The following is a 21,393-nucleotide window of genomic DNA, read 5'->3' on the forward strand; positions in this document are numbered from 1 at the left end:
ATATCTCGGTAAGCTGTGGAGTAACCCGACTGCTGCTGCAGGGCATAGTGCAATATACTAACCCAAATACAAACACAACTACCACCACATTACACTAGCTTTTCATGCACTTCCTTAATGAAGTAAATCAAGACAAAAAACATGATTTATTTCCTTATTAAAACACAAGACGGCACTTTTAGATAAGACGAGGCGTAAGGGTCAGAGAGGAATTTTAAAGCTGTGAGAGGACTGAAATGTGGATTTGCTCACTATATGTATCTACCACCTCAGTACCAGTACACCGCTGCCCCAAGCCTTTCTTTACTAAAAAATAATCATTTAATGCGCACCGACTGAAAGTTTGTCTTGTTATTTTTCCCCTTCTGATATTTTCCTTTACAAGCCAGATGAAGCTTCTCAACTTCAGACAACACAAGACATGTGTGGCCACCTTCTTTTTGATGATTTTTAGCCCAAGGGCACACGCTCCTGTATCAGCTGTTATCATGGAAATTACACCAGTTAATGACATTTGTTTTTTAGTGCAAATACAGTGGTGATCATCCAGCATGCTAGTGTTTACACTTATAAGCTAATAAGTTAATTTTTGTTCTTTGCTTTAATGCCTCCCAGTTTCTGTATGCCAGATGCTATGGCTGCACAGACATCGCTCCGCAGCCACCATTGTTGTTTACAGCTCTGTTACGCCTGTCGATTGATCCACAAACAGATGTAATTCTTTGAATGTGACTCACCAAAGTTGATTCAGCCACAAGTGTTTTCTGTGGGTTCACATTTTAATCGCCTTGGATATCAACGCCGTGTATTTTTAACTTTGCCTTTCTTCTTCTTTGTTTTAGTTTGTGCAGAACTTGTTGAACTATACGGATCATATAGTCTCAGCATGAAACACATATGCCATTGTGCAAGGTCATAATGCCATGTGCAAAGTGACTGTGCGGTATGAGTAATAACGACCTGGGCCATTTTGCCACCTCTTTCAAAAATCTGATAATTACTTGTAAGGACATCTTGGAAGAAACTTATATCTTAAATGATATCTAATTATTCAGTCTAATGCCCATGTTTTTACTGTTAGATCATATTTCTCACCCAGTCTCTTAAGTGACAGAAGGAGGTGGTAAGCGCACACACGGCCAGGTGTTTTATTTTGTTATTGTAACTCATGCCGGAGGAGGAGGAGAGTTGGTTACACCTCCTCTTAATGTCTTAACATCTGAACCTAAACCAACATGGATCCCTTATTGATGGAAACAGGGTTGTGGCTACTTTAAGCCGATGATGAATTAGAGTCACACTTTATGGAAAACATTTACGTGGATATTGACTTTCAAGTCAACTTCACATTACGGCAGTAACGCATTTTATTTTGACAGTTCACATTCAGAAAATACACATTTATCTGTAGACGATCTACTGTACCGCAGAGAATATGTATTCCTCGTGTGCTCTTTGTTGACCTCTGCGATGGTTTGATGCCATATATAGTAGTGGACGTGCCTGCAACATTTTCATATACTGACATTTGGTGTTATTCTCTGGTATTGTCTCACTGTTAAATGCATTGTAGAAACTGAATAAATACTACTGTATGAAGTGTGGTTGCATTATATAAGAACTGCTGTTCAAAGTGTGTGTTTAGAAAAGTGTTATAAATAAATATATACTAAACATAGTAAAATATGACACAGACAAAAGTTTTGTATAAGTTCATACTGACCATTGTAGATAATTAGCAGGACTCCTGAACTAGAACATTACTAACAAACACTGTTTACTCCTGAGAATGTATTTGAGAGCACATTAAGTCATGTCTTTCTCTAACCTCTGGGCACTATCACATGTCCACAAATCCCATCTCCATTTATTGTCAGTGGAGCAAGTCTAAGATTTGACTGTGATGACATCATCCTGGGAGTATTGACTCTCACGTTGTGAACTCTAGAAGCAGCTCCTGCGCGTCCTCATATGACGATAAAGTAACCAAGATCCTGTGAATAAGTGATTCCTGTTTTCTTTTAATGGATTTTCCCCTCGAGGTCATCTCCGGAGCCTTACCAAATCCCATTCGCTTTTTATTCCCTCCATCAGCTCACAAGCACCATTGATCACATGTGGATGTGTGTGATTGAAAAACCTCAAATGGCAATATTTGCTATTATACAATATGCATGTTCCATTCACAAATGTTAAACCTGTGGAAGTAGAGGTTTAGTTAACATCACCAATATTCACGGACTGATGGTTTTGTTCATACAGTTTACTGTGTGTCTGCAGCACTTTCACAGAGAAATGCATTTTTATGTTAAACATTTCAGCTTGATTGATTTCTCAGCCTGCAGTCTTTAGGCTCGGAGCTGGTAGAAGTGCCTGATATAATATGTTACTGTTGTTAATTTTAGTGTTAACTACAGCTACGTTTCAATTTCAGGAAACGTGAGTACTGTACTCCTCACAAATTTTAAAATCGTCCACATTTGCACCACAGAAAGATGCTATCATTATTCAGTGTAGAGTGTCAAATTATTATTTTCAATAACTTGCACTATCCACTAAATCTCCACTGTATTGTTTAATATCCTGCAGAATCTGTGAAGCCAAAGTTTGATTTAAAGCAGCAACAAATTTTCTTTGTCGATTATTTTCTTGATTAATCAGTGAGTTGTTTGGTCTATAAAATATCAGAAAATGATGAAACATGTTGAACAGTGTTTCCCAAAGCCCAAGATGACGTCCTCAAATGTCTTGTTTTGTCCACAACTCAAAGATATTCAGTTTACTGTCATAAAGGAGTAAAGAAAACAGAAAATATTCACATTTAAGAAGCTGGAATCAGAGAATTTGTACTTATTTTTCTTAAAAGTACTCAAACCGATTAATCGATTATCAAAATAGTTGGCAAATAATTCAACAGTTGACAACTAATCGATTAATCGCTGCAGCTCTACCAAATAATTTGACAAATAGGGAGCTTGCAGTCTCTGTTTCCAACCTGTGATTATAGATTTTAACAGCATGTCTCATACAGTCGAAACAATAGTTCCAGTGAAAGAAAGAAAAGCTTTATTTACACATTTACAGTAAAATATCGTAAAACTGGAAAAATCAATTCTTGAAATGTAAGTGCACGACATTAGGTACCTTATGAAGAAAATCAATTAAAACACAGCTCATATCATGTCTTCAAACTTTATTAGGCATAGATGTGGCAGGTGTGACACTGCATATTGCGATTATACACAGCACATAAGAAGGTTTTAAATTTACTAACATGCTTTATGAGTTGATCCAGCGGGCTTTGAAGTGTTTTCTCCTCGTCCTACAAACCATGTAATTCTTTAACCCTATAAAACAGAGATACAAGGTTTTCACATAACATCAGCAGTTTGATACAATTGGTGAATCTAATGATAATGAGACATTGATGATCACTATAGAAAGTGTGGCTTCCATTTCAATCAGTTGAATGGTTATAGCTGGAATTTAAGAAAACAAAGTTATAGCTGTAATAGAAAGCTGAAGCTCGAGCGAGCCTCCTCCACATCCGTTTGTGTAACTCTTACATATCCCACACTGCTACCACATTACACCTTGAGTTACAGTAATTCAATACACCGTCTGCTGCCGTTGGGGCCACATGTGAACCGTGTCTGGCTCAGGACCGAATGCTGCCACAGCTTTCTCTCTCTTGTGTCTTCTCCAAAACTTTTTCACTGTCTGAGTACATGGAGAGAAAAAAAAAGTGTGAGGCGAGTGGACTGCCCACTCTCCCTCTTTTTTAAAAAGAAAAGGGAGGGTAGGTCACACTCAAAGAGACACATCTCACAAGTGGCCGGTACAACCGCCGTCTTGTACCGCCGGTCGCTGTGCAGCTCCGCTGGGACAGATGGGGTTTAAGCTGCTTTGCCGAAGGGTACTTCAGCAGTAGTTCCTGAGGGTTAGAGAGCACTTATCACACAATTCCCCCACCCAGACTTTCCCAGCGAGTTCTTGGAGTTAAACCGTTGACCTTCTGGTCACTGCTGCTGCAAATGCTGCTGCCTCTAGTAATCATCACGTGTGTGCTCCATCAATGCAGTCTTTAGCAGCCAAAACAACACCTCATTTATCATTTCTCATATCATCTCTACAGTTTTGATCACTTTAACAGCCGCCATTCAAACAACCAGCATTTACAAATACATTAAGAGCACGCTGGCAGTCAGCCTAAAGAGTGATCATTGAGACAAATTGATCCCTATCTGTTTAAATTGGCACTATAATCTATCATTGGCAAATTGAACACAGTGAGTTATCTGGGATCTATTGCCTTTTTAGATAGCGGGCCTCGGGGCATGCAGACACAGTGAAAGTGATCTACGCCACTGAATGAACTCTTTATGTCTCATCCAAGACACGTATGTCTGCTTCCACTGACGCATAGAAAGGTGAATGTTAGACACATTTTTTCTCACATACAGTGCATGCTTCTGTATAGCTTACGTGTGCATGCATACAATCAAATCGCTTACACACACCATATTTACAATAAGGGGGTGTTAATTGTGGTAATGGAATGCAATTTTCTGTAATTACATATTATTAAAAAGCCAAACAGACAGAAACATAATTTAAAGGACAAGTCATACTTTAGTCATTAAAGACTGTAAAAGCCATGTTTAAGAGTTACGGATTCAATCACGAAGAAAGAAAGTCGGCTCAAAAGAAAACTATAAGAATATGCACACGGCATCACGATGAAACCTGTATGTCAAAAAATTCTCTAAATATCACTGCTTTTATGCCCATCATCAAATATGTTTTATCATGCAAATTAAGATGTTAAAATAAATTTATCTGAGAAGATTTAGCTTATATATTTCTTCCTGTGATTATCTTGCTATATGAGTCTAAAGTAACTTCTTGAAACTTTAATTATGTCAGCAAATATTCTTTACCTAAATGAAGCCTAAATGTACAAGCACACATTTCACTAATTGGTGTAGTTTTTTTTTCATCTTTGCATATTTGCAACATTACAACACTACTATAAAGAGAGGAGAGATAACGCCTTTACTACTGATATGATGCTATGCAGCAGATAAAACTGTTATGACATATGGGGCACAACCAACATCAATCAAGTGATCTTTATCAAACAGGAAAAAAAAACTATTTGTGGTTGTTTTAAAGAGAGTTTTGAATATTGAAATGTTTAATTGTATTAATTTTTTAAACAACTATAACCTGTTGCCTGTTTAACAAGTCATCTGGAATTAATTCCTCTATTTATATATATATATATATATTATGTTAATTTAAATTAAGTCAAAAACATTTCTCTTCGTGGTGTTTTTTTTAAGTGGCACAATTTATTTTCAGTCCTGATTCCACCCCAGTCATCTAATTCAATCAGACTCTTGAAGTTGATTAGCCTGGTTAACATTTGCTACTGCGCGGGTCTGGAGGGGTTAATCAGGTTGGGAACTTGGAGACCTCCAGGTCAGAAACCCTCCTATCTGCATGAAGCACTTGCTGAAGGCAAGAGATGAGATTAAAGTCAACTTTCATCCCAAGTTTTTGACTTTTTTACACCAGTGTGACAGGGGTTTCCTTCTTTCATCAGCACACTCATTTTTATTTTTAGATCATCTAAAAAAATAAAAAAATAATATGCAAGATTTCTTTAACCCAATCCACTCTGATAGTTGTGTAGTTTTTGTCTCCAATCTGTTGCCTTTAAACGCAGTTTTTACGCGCGCGTCTGGCTGTATAAGAGGAATTACCAATGTGTCTTTTTTAACCTGATACATGAGTGAAAGATTTTTCTTTGCACGCCCGTAAATCTCAACTTATTATCTCCTCGCTATCGATTAATTTAACTGCACTTATCCCAATCAGCACATCTCCACTCCTGTGTTCCAGCGCGTGTGCTTTGTTTTACTAACAATAATAAAGTGATTTAGTCCTCTCTCCCAGCCAGGGAGCATGGGAAATCGTTAAAGATCCAGCTATTTGTGTGTGATCAGTAAATATTTAGTGCAGGCGACATCCTCTGTCTCGTCTTAATCGATACTGGTCCCGTTGGGCTGCATGCGCTATTGTTGTGTTGTGTGCTCGCTGAGCATATAGTGCTTTTTATCCTCTTGCTTGAAGAGAGAGAACAGCTACTAATCACACAGAGAGGAAACTTTTAAACCCGGGGAATAAAAAAAACTGCAGCACAAGACTTCTTCTGGAGGGGGGTTTAATAGCAAATCAATTGTGCTGGTGTGGAAATGTTTATGCGTGGAAAAAAAAGGTGTTCAATTTCTCAACCCAGTATAGATTTACGCGAGGTTAATTGAGGCTATTATCATTTAATTATATAGGCATTCTTATTCTCTGCATTGTGTGTAATTGCTAGAGGTGTAGCTGTAAAAATATATATATATATATATTATTATTTGTATGATGTTTAATTTGTTTTATTATAATTATTAATATTAATTAAAGAAAATTCATAGTAATAATATCACAGTTTTTTATAGGCTCAATTTATGCACGTTTATTTTTTCAATAAAATTAAATTTTTTAGCAGTTTTAATTACAGCTCTAATCACATATCTTATTGCATCTTTATAATCCCAATCTCCAGTATAATTAGTAATATGTCACAATGCATGCTCGCCTCACTTAAAGACAGACAGACAGGTGTCTATTGTGACTTCACCCCCTCCCTCTCTCCTCAGCAGCCCACACAAAGCAGCGCGTTTTGGCCATATTATTGTACTGTAGAGGAGAGAAAAGGCGCACAGGATCTCTCTGCTTTTGCTGTAAAAACCTTACTGATTATTTCCAGAAGGCAGTCAAATGATATTCTGCTCGGAAGACACCTCAACAACAACACATGACCGTGAATCAGTTGTTTATTCCGGCTATATATCCAAAGTTTTTGCATGATCAAGACATTTTACCTAATTTTCCAATAAACTGCGTGCTTTTTTGTGTGTGTTTCATCCTGGAGAGGAAGATTTGGCCACTTTCACTCTGTGTCGACAAAAAGAGAAGACAAAAATATATTCTGAGAAAAGAGAGAAGATGCATCCAGCTACGGACCAAGCAACGTATGCATTTGGTAGGTCTGTTATTATAACAATAAAGCCTCCTTCCTCTCTATATCACTATGAAATAACTTTATGAATGGCTATTTGCTAACTAGTTGAGCGTATTGTGCGTATCATCATATAAATTAACACTTGGATAATAAGCGAGAATGACTGACAGAGTCGCGCGTATCCAATGCGCACTGGAAACATCGTATATGTGCGCTCTTATATGCTCTATCTGCAGCAGTACATGTCTTTCATTACAACATATAAGCTTGTACGCTTATTTAAACAATATCTAATTAAACGCTGAGAAATACAGCGCTCTTTCTTTACAGATTTATCCTAATAAAGTGTGCAAAAAAATGTATACTCACCATTTGAAGCTGCAGGATCCTCCTCGATAAATGGATACACCTTTCGGGGGTGTTGTTTTTTTATTTACAGACTCTCCATTTTCACCTCTTCTGTAAATAAAAACCGACAAAATAGTCATGCAGACAAAATATAATCGGCTCATTTGTTGTTGTTTTTTAGAATAAAGAAATAATTGGTCTAAATAATACCACCGCTGGGACTGCCTGAAGTGGTAAAAAAAAAAAAAAAAAGTAAATCCAACTTCTTTGGCAACTCTGAAAGCTTTGCCATCCAAGTCATGTAAAACAGAATTTAAACAAACAAAGTCATCAGTTTAAAAAAAATGGTGCTCGTTAGTTTGGTCGATGCGGGAGAAAGAGACTGAAGCAGTTTCCGTGTCGGATGGCTCCTCTAAATTGAATCTTATTTGAAGCAAGAACTTCATACGCTAGGGGGCACCCATATACTGTAATACATCCTGGGACACAATGCATGCTGCTGCTGCTGCTGCTGCTCTCTATAGACAGGCTATAGGTTCATCTGCAGGGCTCTGTGAAGTTTTACCTGCAGTTCAACTTTGATAGCCTCTGGGCATAAAGTACACCAGTCTTTACTGCTGTTTAAATAGCCTAAAAAAAATATTAACCATGTCTGGTGCAACCACTGATTTACATGCACGGCATCCTTCACTGTGTTTACCATCATCCACAATTATCTATATTCTAAGACATCTTATTTTAAAGCATCTAAATGACCGCAAAACACATTTTTTATTGTTTATCAGGAAGTGGCTTAACTTTCACCTTAATGTGAAGGGGCATGGCCTTTGACCTCAAGGGGACATTTTTTTAAATACAGTCCCTATTTAAAGCTGCAGTCATTTCACGTTTTGACCACATAAAGCAAAAAAAAAAAAAAAAAAAGCTCTGACTTCTGAGACCTCAGATTTGGCCTCTCTGACCTGGTGTGTTAGGAGGATATTTGCAGCAGGGGGATTAGCAGGCTGCAGCGGGGTGTCCAGATGATGTCAGTAGCCTATCATAACATTTTTGTAAGAGGTGTGGGGTTGTGATGAATGGTACCTGGTGTGATTAGAAGACGCTAATAGGTATATTAGCCTGTGCAAATATAGGGAATACAGGACACATAAGGAGGGAAAATGTAGAAATTGGCCTGGCGTTATTTGTGTGATGGGTGTATATGTGCATAGAGCAAATAAGTAGTTTTATTCACAATTATCCTAAATAATGTTCACACTCTTTATTTAGCAATCAGAGTGTCTTATTGTGTGTCTTTTTTGTTCGCAAATGTGTATTCTGTCTTTATATGTACCTAAAGGACAGGGCACAATAGTTTTATAGTAATGAGCACAGATCATGTCCAGAGGGTGCACCTGTGTCTCGGGGACAAAAATCTATCTTCAGCTTGTTATAAGGCTATTTTACATACCGTAACGCGATATGAGGCAGATAATTGAGTTAAGATTTCGTGTTTTTCTTCGTGCAATTGCTCAGGATGTGTGTTATATTCTATATAGTCTGGTTTGATGTATATGTGAGCAAATAAGTAGTTTTATTCACAATTATCCTAAATAATGTTCACACTCTTTATTCAGCATGCAATCAGAGTGTCTTATTTGGTGTCTTCTCAAATGTGTATTCTCTCTTAATATACCTAAAGGACATGGCACAATAGTTTTATAGTAATGAGCACAGATCATGCACCTGTGTCTCGGGGACACAATCTATGTGGATATTTCAGCTTGTTATAAGTTTTACATAGTGTAACGCGTAAGGCACATAATTGAGTTAAGATTTTGTGTTTTTCTTCATGCAATTGCTCAGGCTTTACAAGGTGGATGTGAATTATATTCTATATAGTCTGGTTCGATTTGAGTGACTAGAAATGATTCCTCTTCAAAATATGGTTTGGATGTATGGATGTGGATATTTCAGCTTGTTATAAGTATTTACATACTGTAAGGCAATAAGAGGCAGATAATTGAGATTTTGTGTTTTTCTTCATGCATTTGCTCAGGCTTTATATTCTATATAGTCTGGTTCGATTTGAGTGACTAGAAATGATTCCTCTTCCCAGAAAATCGTCTCTTTTTAGGACCCAGCGGCCCTCTCTCGACCTCCATGCTGGCTCTGGCAAGGTACCAAGTAGCACAAGTGCCGACTAGCCAATGAGGTTCAGTGGGAGGTCCCTGAGCTCTGACCAGTCAAACACACTCTCCTTCCTTATATGGCAGCTGATCTCCATGGTAACGTGTGCTAAGTTGCAGCAGTCGTGTCAAAGTTCACTATATAGAGAGCTCAGTGAGCTGATCAGAGAGAAAGCATTCTGCCAGCCAGGCTCCTTCCTACCAATCGCAAATCACTTTTTCCCTTAAACCCTCCTGCCTTTTTTAACATATTTGATCACTTTGATTCTCTTTACTCCTTTTTTTCCTATTATTATTCTTCAGTGCAACGGAGGAGGTTTGTAGGTTGTGAGTTTTTTTTGTATTTTACTGCTTTTCTTTTTTCTTTGGAGGTGGAGAGAGAGTTGTCTTCATATTTTGAGGATCTCCAAAAAAAAACAAAAAAAAAAACATTGGCTTCAGCTTTTGCTGCGCGCTTTTTGCTTTTGCTGGCTCTTACCTCACAAGAAGAAAAAGGAAGAAGACGCTGGTGATTTTTTCTTCAAGACTTTGGTGCTGGAACTTGACAGTAGCTGCTATTACAGAGAGTGTTTTTGCTTTCACCAATTGTTTTCTGCTGCTTGCTGCTTGCTGCTTGCTGCTGCAGGCTCGGTCTCGCCAGCACCAACCCTGCTGCTGCTGCTCCATCATCATCCTCCTCCACTGACTGACTAGTCCATGCTACCTCCGGTTATTATTTTTAATATTTTATCCTACGTTTCCCCTATTGATGGTGATGGGTGTGCTGGATGGCTGACTGTAAGCGCCCCTGGACTTGGCCTTTAAGCGCAAGAAGGCAGCGACTCAGCTCGCCATCGCATCAGTTTTGACTTGAAAGAAAAAAGAAAAAAAACGTGCTTCGTGCAGCAGCAATAAAAAATCGACAGTTTTCGACAAGGAGAGAAGTGGATTCATCTTGTTAGAGGCTTCTAGATTTGTCATTTTTGTGTGTTAATCAACCTGAGACATTCTCCACCACACCTCGACACCAAAAACGGCAGACAAAAAAGTTTCTTTACGTTGACTGATTCAGATATGGCAATGGTAGTGTGGAGAGGCTCCCAGGACGATGTGGCTGACACCCAAGGCACCCTTTCCTCGCAAACCCAAGGAGGACTATCTCTTCCCTCCTCTCAACCGGGCCAGTTGAATCTGACAGCCTCTCAGGTCGCCCCTCCGACCTCTCAGCAGCAGCAGACTCCGGTCCAACAACAAGGAGCTCCGAACAACAACAACCAGACGAACCAGACGACGACGCAGACGCAGCAGCCGGAGAAGCAGCAGCCGCAGCACATTGAGTGTGTGGTGTGTGGGGATAAATCCAGTGGCAAACACTACGGCCAGTTCACTTGCGAAGGGTGCAAGAGCTTCTTCAAACGGAGCGTGAGACGGAACCTCACTTACACGTGCCGTGCCAACAGGAATTGTCCAATCGACCAGCACCACCGCAATCAGTGTCAGTACTGCCGCCTCAAAAAATGCCTCAAAGTCGGCATGAGACGGGAAGGTATTGGGACTTTTTGTTTTCTCATATAATATGTTGTGCTTTTTGAAGCTTTCCAGACATGCAACCATCTTTATATCGCCCCTATCTCCATCTCCATCCACCGACTATTCCCTCCCAGGCTGTCCGGCTGCAGCGCGTCATGGAGCGGCTCTGTGTCTATGCTCGAGTCGGTGGCTCAGCCGGTTCTTCCTTTTTTTTATTATAGAATCCAGCTCAGGCGTATTACATAGCTTTGTATTTCACATATAAGATCCAAAAACCCCTTGTTTACACTGGGGCTATCAAATTTGTATTCAGATAAAGCCATTAGATACATCTAGTACTGAATAGATGACACACATATAGCCTTTCTGCACGCGCTATTATGGCGAGCAGAGAATTAAGAGATAGCGCGTGTTTCAGGCTCACATCCACTACATCTATCTCGTCCACTGTGTCTGCAAAAACCTGAATTACGCACAATATTCGTACTTGAATATTAGTCGAAAATAGGCCCCCCGCATGTATAATATGGTAAAAAAACGAGATGAATTGCTAAAGTAGGTTAAGGGTTAAACATGCAAGGTCTCCCTTGCCCTCTTTGTGTTCCTTCACAGCCCAGCAGCTCATGTTGCTGTTGCCGAATAACATAATTTTTTTAAGCTTATGTCTAAACGTGTTTAAAGCGCACATGTGCTGTTCCAGGACATGATATTATACATGCAACCCTTTTTTAAAACTATGCAATAACACATAACGTGTGTGTCTAAACGTGTTTAAAGCGCAGATGTGCTGTTCCAGGACATATTATACATGCAACCCCTTTTAAAACTATGCAATAACATAATGTGTGTGTGTGTTATGATATAGCAAAACATGCTGTGTGTTTATTTTTTTATTATAAGCTTTTAATTCCTGTTAAAATGTGTAATATTAACAGACAGTATATATGCCCCCAGACTGATGTTGTGTGAAGATTTGTAGAATTCAGGCTTAGTTTCTCTTTTTTACTGCAGATGTGCTGTTCCAGGACATAATATTATATATGAAACCCCCTTTTAAAACTATGTAATAACATATAATATGTGTGTGTGTGTGTGTGTGTGTGTGTGTGTTATGATATAGCAAAACATGCTGCTGTGTTTATTCTCTTATACGCTTTTGTATAATAGTATGACACAGTATAAGCATGCCCAGGCTGATGTTGTGTGATTTGTAGAATTCAGGCTTCAATATCTGTAGTTTCTCTTTTTACTGCAGCCGTGCAAAGGGGACGGGTGCCACCCACACAGCCTCACCACGGTCAGTTCGCCTTGACAAATGGAGACCCACTGCACTGCCATTCCTACTTATCCGGATATATCTCTCTCCTGTTGAGAGCGGAGCCCTACCCGACGTCCCGGTATGGCAGTCAGTGCATGCAGCCCAACAACATCATGGGCATCGAGAACATTTGTGAACTAGCAGCCAGGATGCTCTTCAGCGCCGTGGAGTGGGCCAGGAATATTCCCTTCTTCCCAGACCTGCAGATCACCGACCAGGTGGCTCTGCTGAGGTTGACGTGGAGTGAGTTATTTGTGCTCAACGCGGCTCAGTGCTCCATGCCCCTGCATGTGGCTCCTCTGCTGGCGGCTGCTGGCCTGCACGCATCTCCCATGTCTGCGGACAGAGTGGTGGCCTTTATGGACCACATTAGGATCTTCCAAGAACAAGTGGAGAAGCTCAAAGCTTTGCACGTTGACTCTGCCGAATATAGCTGCTTAAAGGCAATTGTGCTCTTCACCACAGGTAAGACAATATCTAGGCACACACTCACTCTCCCAAGTTCAGTCTATGTGTGTGAATGTCACTAGAATTAGAATAGAATAGAAAGCTTTATTGTCATTGTATTAAATACAACGAGATTTGCCACTTCTGGTCAGTGCTTTTAAACTTGACAAGACTAAATGAGGCAGATAAAAAACATATAACAGGTAAAAAAAACACACACAGTTATAAAGTTAATAAAATAGGTAAAGTAGATGTAATGAATAAAAAAATATAAACTGAAGTGTTACACTAGAAGTATGAAATATAAAAATAGATGTAATGTAAACACACTTGTAAAATAGGTAGGGGTATAGATGTAATAAATAAAATGTAAACAAAGTTGCACTTGAGGTGCAACATATTGCATCAAGGATATATTGCACAGATAAATGTAACTAACATGCTCACACTGACTGAAATCAATGCTGACCTAAATATATATATATATATCCACACACACATGGCTACAGGGCTTGTTGTCTTATAGATGAACACCCTGCTTAAATGTCCACCTATATATGATGCCTTCAGGTGCCAAGGGCTGTTGGATATAGGCTTTAGGCTACTAAATTATAAAACACTTGATTAATCAACTGATTTATCAGACACATAACACACAACTAAACTGGAAGTAGTGGCATTTTTTAAAATTAAATTGACAACAAAACAGGACTGAAATATTAGAGCATAATCTCATAGTTAAATAGGACCGATAACTTCACAATAATTACCCTTTTAAGCATCATAAAATCTAGCTATTATAACACACTTTTTTTTGGAGAATCCAATATAGCTTTGCAGATGAATTGCTATACACGTTGATATTTTTTTTTTTTTTACGCCATATATCAATGTGTGTATACCCCACGTCTTGTTTGTAGGCAATGACAGATATAAATGATGTCAGGCTCCGAGGGGGAGGGGAATATAGAAAAAAAGAAAAGACAAGCCCTAATGTCCCATTTGCACACAGTAAAAGCAAAGCAAAGCTGCAGGTTTCAACGCTCCAGTGTCATTTATAGGAGACAGACATGTATGTCCGAGAGGAAAACACATGTGGAAGTCCATGCACACACACTGTAATTGCAAAATATGTCCGAATCTTAGCAGTATTTGTTGTGATATTGAGCAGTGACAGGATTTTATTTGCAGAAATATTCTGTGCGCCTGTTATAGGTTTCAAGGCGTCTCTGGATTTGCTCCAGATCTAGGTCATGACCTAAACTTCCCAGCTATTTTGTTACATTAGCTCCACCATTAAAAGAGGGAAATAAAAAAAAAATCCGTGTGGAAGAGATTTACAAGGTTTCACCACAGACTTGAATGCATGTCATTGAAATGATATCATACCTGCGAGCCATCAGTATTTCATTTATAGCTTCTAGCAGCTTCACTATTGTTCTCCTGATGGTTTGTTAGCCTATTCACAAAAAAAAATTTTCAGGTCATTGAATTTTATTATGATGGCTTAATTTGTCTCCTCCATATACCTGAGTCCTGGAGGCTTGAACATGAGCTGTGTGTTAGAGCAGGTTTGAATGACACGCCTTTTTGCTACTTTGGTGGTTTTGGTTTGTTGTCATGCGTAAACTTTACAAACTTAACCAATGCGCGTACAAGCGTTTTTGGCACATAATCAACTGCCGCCCACATCTAGCAGCAAAGATAGTGATTATGCGTCTCCGGTGGTATAGTATGACGGCAACTTTGCAGGCTATATGGGCCCTTTTTTTTTTGTCAAGCTAAATCTCTGCTCACTAAAGGTCAGTAGGTCTCTCTCTCTCTCTCTCTCTCTCTCTCTCTCTCTCTCTCTCTCTCTCTCTCTCTCTCTCTCTCTCTCCATCCCCCCTCCTCCTCTCCTCCTCCTCTCTCTGCCTCTGACTGTGAAAGACAGGCCCATCTAAAACACAGTCTTTAGCTATGAATATGCTTAATTATTTAGTCCACTTTTTAAGTGGCTTTATCGAGGGAAATAACCGAGTTGTAGTAGCGATAAAAGGAGGCAACAGTGAATTAAAGTGGCGAAATAACACTCACATTTTCCTCTGCTTCTTTCAGCACGCGAAAGAGTTTTACCTATATATTAATATTTTTAAATAAAATATTATATAATTGTTAAAGCAATAGAAGATGCCATCATAGTGCAGAATTATATTTTTTTATTTGTGGTCTATTCGCCCATAATAATAATAATAATAATAATAATTCTCATTCACTGACAAATATGCTCACTAGTTATATTTATTAAAACAAGCTTCCAGACAATTTTTTTTATTTTATTTTATTTTATTTTAATTAAAAGGGACCATGTACAGTTTAAAACATAAATGTCACCATTTGATGCACCGTATACCAGATTATATCTTTAAACTAATTCACATCTGTAGTCCACTTGTGCAGGTCAAAACAAAGAAACATACTAAAGTCATATACAAGAAAGAACATACAAAAACGCACAATACACACAATAATAGCACATCACAAAGTATATGCTTGTCAAGTAAAAGCAAAGTCATGAAGACCATTGGAATAAAGATCAGTGAGTAGAGAGCTGAAGTGCTTAAATTGGTTTAAAATAAACTCCACTTTTACATATAATGGGATTAAGAATAATTTCCTAAAAATAATTGCTTTTTTTCCCAAATGTGACAGGCTATTAATAATTTCCTTCAATATATCACCACGGTGGGGGAAAAACCCCCTCCTAGTGAGAGAAAACACTTTAGGTTACACTTTATTAATGTTTATTTGCTTTCCCCCCCTCCTCCCAGATGCTTGTGGCCTCTCAGATGTGGCCCATGTGGAAAGTTTGCAGGAGAAGTCCCAGTGCGCCCTGGAGGAATATGTCCGGAGCCAGTACCCAAACCAGCCAACACGGTTTGGGAAGTTGTTACTCCGCTTGCCTTCCCTCCGCACAGTCTCTTCCTCGGTCATAGAACAGTTATTTTTCGTCCGATTGGTAGGTAAAACCCCAATTGAAACTCTCATCAGGGATATGTTGCTTTCGGGGAGCAGTTTTAACTGGCCTTACATGTCAATTCAGTAAAAACCAAGAAGGAGACGAACAAACAAAAGGTGGGGTTGTTGGGGGGGGCTGCGAGACTACAATGATTATAGCTGCTTTTGTGGAAGGAATAAAAAACCAACCGGCTGTTACACGGGGCTGGCTTTTCATGAAGAAAGACATTGACGTAAATGACTGTGAATTCACCCCCCTATACTCCAAAAAAAAAAAAAATTGAGACATCCACTGAACTTTCAAAATGGCAGATACAAGCTCCCAGTGTTCATGCAGAAACAACCTGCTTCGATTCATTTTTTTTTAATGAAAGAAGAAGAAAAATGAGGGAAAAAAGGATTTTTGTTGATCCTTATAAGGAAAATTTAAGTATTAAGTGCATTTAAAAATGATAATTTAGGTAAAAAGAAGAAAAAAAAATACAGGAGAAAGGGAAAAATACGAAAACGTGAATTTTCTTTTCTCAAAAATGACTTGTCCTGTGTCCATGTATAGCTGTGTTTTGTACTTTCTTTGTTCCTCCTTTCTGGTTCCAAACCGGCCTATGTGATTTCTGTAGTACAGGTGGTGTTATTTTCTAAGACAATGATTTATTTTGAAAAGGTGTAAAAAAAAAAAAAAAAAAAAACTTAAAAAAAAAAAAAAAAAAAGTTCTAAAAAGAATTAAAACCACAGCAATAGGAGTATAGGCTTATAATCTAGGCTTAATGCTGCAAGCGCACTTATATTCTTAGGATGACCAATACCATCTGGGAAAAAAAGGGAGTTCTTTTGGAGTTCATGTTCAACTTTATGACCCAGCAGAAACATTTTTGCTCTTTATTAATATGAAGTTACAGGTTGTTTTCCAAATTATTTGAAAAGTCTTCCCCATTTCATCCAGCTTTGAATATTTGGCATTACTTCCCCAATTGGATACAATAAAAAAAGTTACCTATCCTGCTGTTATAAAGGTATTTGAGACAGGTTGCTCTAGATGTGCATTTTGCAGTGGCTCAAACAGCACTGAAAGCATAACTGACTTGTTTTAAAACAAGAATTGGAGAGGTCAAGGGTCATAAAAGTTTGAAGCCTAGCCAGAGTAGTGTTTAATAGCAGTATTATTAAAGCGTCCCTGAAATGTCACCCTTTATTCACTTCAAGCATTAAGTGCCTGACAAGCATGATGTGATTTCTTATCAAAACGATGTTAAAGTAGGCCTACAACATTTTGGGGGAAAAACACAATTAGATTTGAAACTTCAGTCGTGTGTTTTTTCACTTGAAAAACACTTGATAGAGGCAGTATTCTTGTAAATATAGGTCAATTCATTTCAACGAGTTTTTTCCTTTATACAAAGTATATGTGATTAAGAAAAAAAATCTGTGGTTGCCATTTTTTTTTCTCGATAATACAACGTCTTCAAAATTGAGTGGCAGACTTAGACTAGTAGCACTGAAAGTTATGTTTTTAATGTATATACATATTACTACAAAAATGTTTTCTTTTTCATGTATATTTAGACTGTGAATGCATGGCCACAGGTCGCTAACCTATTTTACCTTTGATATATAAATGTAAATGTTTTCTTCTTTCTCTTTTTTGACTGTATAGATATAATCTGTGCATTCAGTACACTAGCCCTTGTATTTAAAAGAAACAAAAAAGAAAAGAAACGACGTTCATTATTATTAGGCTTTCAGACTTAAAACAGGGTGAGCAGGTTTTTTGGGTGGAAAAAAAGGAGTTGATATTTTAACTTTAGTGTTATTGCTCCTTTTTGGTCTTTGACAGGTGCCGTGGCGTGCTTGAGCGTGTGTGCGCGCGCGTGTGTGTGTGCGTGCGTGCGTGTATTTGGAAAGCTAGCAATTTTGTCCTTGTTTTTTCGAGGCTTTTCTCTTCAACACACACTGAAAAAAACACCATGTTGTGGTTGAATTAAAAGGGATCACTGATTGAACACTGATCTTTGGCTGTTCGTGGCCACATATGGACCAGAGAATGATACATGATTGTAATTATGAACAGTTTAAACTGACCCACGTTTTTATATATATAAATATATAAAAATATATGACTGCAGGGTATTGATAACGTATAGATACTTTTTTTATGATTATCATTATTATTATTATTATTATTATTAATTGCAAGTGATATATGTGAGTGTGTGTGAAAGTTTATAGTTGAAACACAATTCTTGTTTGTTTGTGTTAGCTTATTGTAAACAAGCATTCTGCTGTAAATTTGTTCTTGGTATTAAATTATAATTTATGAATTTGAAAAAATTTTCATGTTTTTTTTACTTCCCCTCCCAAAACATGCGCGTGGACTTGTCCTTCTATGTGTGCGCGTGTGTGTGGTGTGTGTGGTCGGTTGGAGTCAATTTGCTGTGGCAGGATTGTTGCCCTTTTGCCCCATGAAAGTGATTAATGAATTACAAAATAATTAATCAATCAGCCAACAGGCTCGCTCACAACGCCTTCACGTTTTGCTATACGAGGTTATTTTATGTAAAAAAAAAAAAATGTCGATCAGTTATTTACTAGTTTGGAGAATAATGGATTGAAGGCGGATGTCAGTTAAACTTCAGAAATAGGATACAACAGTTGTAATAAGGCTCAACAGATAATAACATTTCATAACAGTAGACATAGTGGAGCTCAGCTTGCTTCACCTTTGGACGCTCACATCTATTAATGACATGAATTCATAAAATAGTAGCATCCAAATAATATAAATTGACAGGAACATTTAAAAAAAAAAATATTCTCAGAAATTCCAGTCGCTTCTTATAGTGATACACCTGGCTGCTCTTTGCGTTTATTATGGTCTATACTTTCTATTTCCCACTGCATCACTGAGCTTCAATAACACCATCACCATCACAAGTTGCTGAACGCTACACATTGTTAAACTTAAATGCATAAATGTGTGAATATCCCAAGATGGTTTAAATGTCACGTATACGCACTTTTACGCACGTGATATTGTGATAATGCTATACACCATTAATTATTAGTAGTATTGGCTTAGTGGAGAGTTATAGGCCCTGAAATAGAATTAGCCTTGTTGTATATAGAGGCTTAATCAGGATGGGAGGAAGCCAAACTTCACCACGGTTTCTGCTGCTGCTGCTGCTGTGTGTGTGAGAGTGAGTGTGTGTGTGTTTTGTTGCTGTTGATAATGATGAAAATGATGATTATGATGTGATGCTGATGGTCTTTCATCCGCGGGCTTCTTTGCTGAAAGCGCCTATTTATCCACACAGTGCTGCTTTCACTGCTTGTCCAACCAAACTGTCTCTGAGGCATATCACACTGATAGTTTAAAGGTAGACATCATCCACCACCAGCCATCACCAACCACCACAGAGAGCCAATATCACTGGACAACAGTGTTTACAGTAAAGAAAAATACAAAAAAAACCTCACTCCACCAGACTTCATAATGAAATAATAAGTGGAGGTTTTGTGATGGATATATCTCGACACTGACCGGGCTGATGTTAGTTGACAGAGCGTGATGTATATGCTGGACTCTATAATTTGTACTTCTGCTCATTTATTAGTATTGTACAAAAAAGACTAATGAGGTGTAACTCGCTGCGACGTCACTTTTATTTACTGTCTGTGTGACGTGAGAACTTTTGGACACACGAGCTGGTATAGCCCTATAGGGATATATATATATATGCATATATATGTATCTATATCCCCTCAAAAAAACTCCACATCCTCCATGCAAGCTGCGGAGGATGCTGCTGGCTGATGCGTGTGTTACAGTAGTCTGTGTGATGGTGATGGTTGGCGTTTTGTTGGGGTTTTTACGCACTGGAACTGAGAAGTTATTATATAGGGCTCGGCGGGCTATTAGTGGGGCTATTTGTTTAATAAGATAAGAATATGGTTTGCAGTCTCGCTCTTCCTCTGTCTCGTTCACACACACACACACACATGCACGCCCGCACAGTTAAAGCGACAAATATGCACATTATTTGCACCTTGGCACTATCACTATGACAAATTATCCCCATGCAGCATGCATGCGCTTTATTGTGTGTGTATATATATATATATATATATATATATATATAGGCGGAGGCATTGCAGCTCATTTACAATGTATGCTGTGGGTCAAACGCTTACCAAGATGATTATTTATGTTTTGCCTTAAAGAAAAAAAAATATGATCATTATTGTAATTTCTCTTCTCTAATAACAAATTGGCTATAAAATAGTGATAAAGCTTCAATTTGATTTCATTTTGAATTCTTTATTTTGACATTTCCTAATTTTCTTAATTTTTCCACTTTATATTTTGACATTAAAATAAAGTGCCCTTTCACTTCTGCTTAGTGCACACAAGGCTTTCCTGCATTCTGCCCATAAATGTAAGAAAATTGTGCCATCTACCCGCTAACCCTGGAACTGTAGCTCCAGAGACCTCGGAGACCTCCTCGGCTCACTTTAACACAAAGAGAAAAAGCGACCAGCGCAACAACCACGAAACAGCAGCTGCCGGCTGCTATTAGGCTGTAACTTTACAAGTAATGTGTGTTTTAAAGCACCTGCCATCCACTCTGTATCCCACCGCGTCTGTGTCTGTGTGGAGTGGAGAGAAGGTGGTGTAGTTTAGAGCCACTGGACACCTCTGCTGCAGAGAGGAGAGTCCACATGTGATGTTGTAGTTGTGAACATGATCAGATGGAGCTTTGACAGTCAGGAATCATGTATTAAAATAAAATAACATTAGGAGATAATCCTGGATTTTTCCTCCAAATTGTTGCACATCAAATGTGACCTATAGGGCTATAATTTATAACGGAGCAAAATTGTTGTTGACAACATGAGCGCCTTATTTTGGTCCCTTGATATTGGATATAAGCGGATTTTAAAGTTGTAGAGAAAATATATCATTATTATTATTCGACCTCCTGAGTGCATGCATGTAGTGCACACAGACTTGTCTCCACACATGAAACCTAGTGATCATTATAGACCCCCTTTTAAACAAGAATGTTATATAGCACTGAATTTGTCCTATTTAACCAAACCTTTTCCTCCTTCATGGAGTTTTCATTTTGCAAGAAATTGAGAAAAAAAAAATGCAGAAAGAAGGACCAATCAACACCAACATGGCAAAGTTCATCTGAAAAAAAAAGAAAAAAAAAGAAAAACCACTGCCAGATTTTGAAAAAGGGGCGCTTTGCTTTGTGATGATATAAATAGGGGAGATAAAGACAACTGCAGCTGATGTGAGTGGGAATATACCTCATGTTGAATTTCCCCCCTCTCATTTTAGGAGGCTATTTCGTTTTTTTCTTTTAACCCAAGCGCGCTCACGGTGGGCCATATCTCAATGCCAGTGGAGCAGCCAACATTTCCTATGATAGCTTGAATATTGCAATGCCAAATAAATCCAAGCCACTATTTGGCCACTGAGTATAAGCATGACTAAATACTTTATTATATTAAAAATATGTAT

General features: G+C 38.3%; 1 protein-coding gene and 1 long non-coding RNA gene across 4 annotated transcripts; one reads left to right on the forward strand and one right to left on the reverse strand.

Moving 5' to 3' along the window:
• Positions 1-3,173: 3,173 nt before the first annotated feature.
• Positions 3,174-7,825, reverse strand: LOC141766308 (uncharacterized). Its single transcript, XR_012593610.1, has 2 exons — positions 7,448-7,825; positions 3,174-7,011 (listed from the first exon to the last, which is right to left on the reverse strand). It is a non-coding gene; the product is annotated as an uncharacterized LOC141766308 (long non-coding RNA).
• On the forward strand, positions 6,963-16,250 carry nr2f2 (nuclear receptor subfamily 2, group F, member 2). Of its 3 annotated transcripts, none has more exons than XM_074633017.1 (3): positions 6,963-7,099; positions 12,359-12,886; positions 15,679-16,250. In XM_074633017.1, exons 1-3 carry the CDS (start codon positions 7,063-7,065, stop codon positions 15,951-15,953), a joined length of 840 nt encoding a protein of 279 aa, XP_074489118.1. In that variant the 5' UTR covers positions 6,963-7,062; the 3' UTR covers positions 15,954-16,250. The 3 variants fall into 3 exon arrangements, with proteins under 3 accessions (XP_074489118.1, XP_074489116.1, XP_074489117.1); XM_074633015.1 differs by lacking the exon at positions 6,963-7,099 and adding an exon at positions 9,653-11,119 and having other exon boundaries at positions 12,341-12,886; XM_074633016.1 differs by lacking the exon at positions 6,963-7,099 and adding an exon at positions 9,677-11,119.
• Positions 16,251-21,393: the final 5,143 nt, after the last annotated feature.

This window comes from Sebastes fasciatus, chromosome 4 (assembly GCF_043250625.1).
Source record: "Sebastes fasciatus isolate fSebFas1 chromosome 4, fSebFas1.pri, whole genome shotgun sequence".
In the NCBI taxonomy this organism is placed as follows: domain Eukaryota; kingdom Metazoa; phylum Chordata; class Actinopteri; order Perciformes; family Sebastidae; genus Sebastes; species Sebastes fasciatus.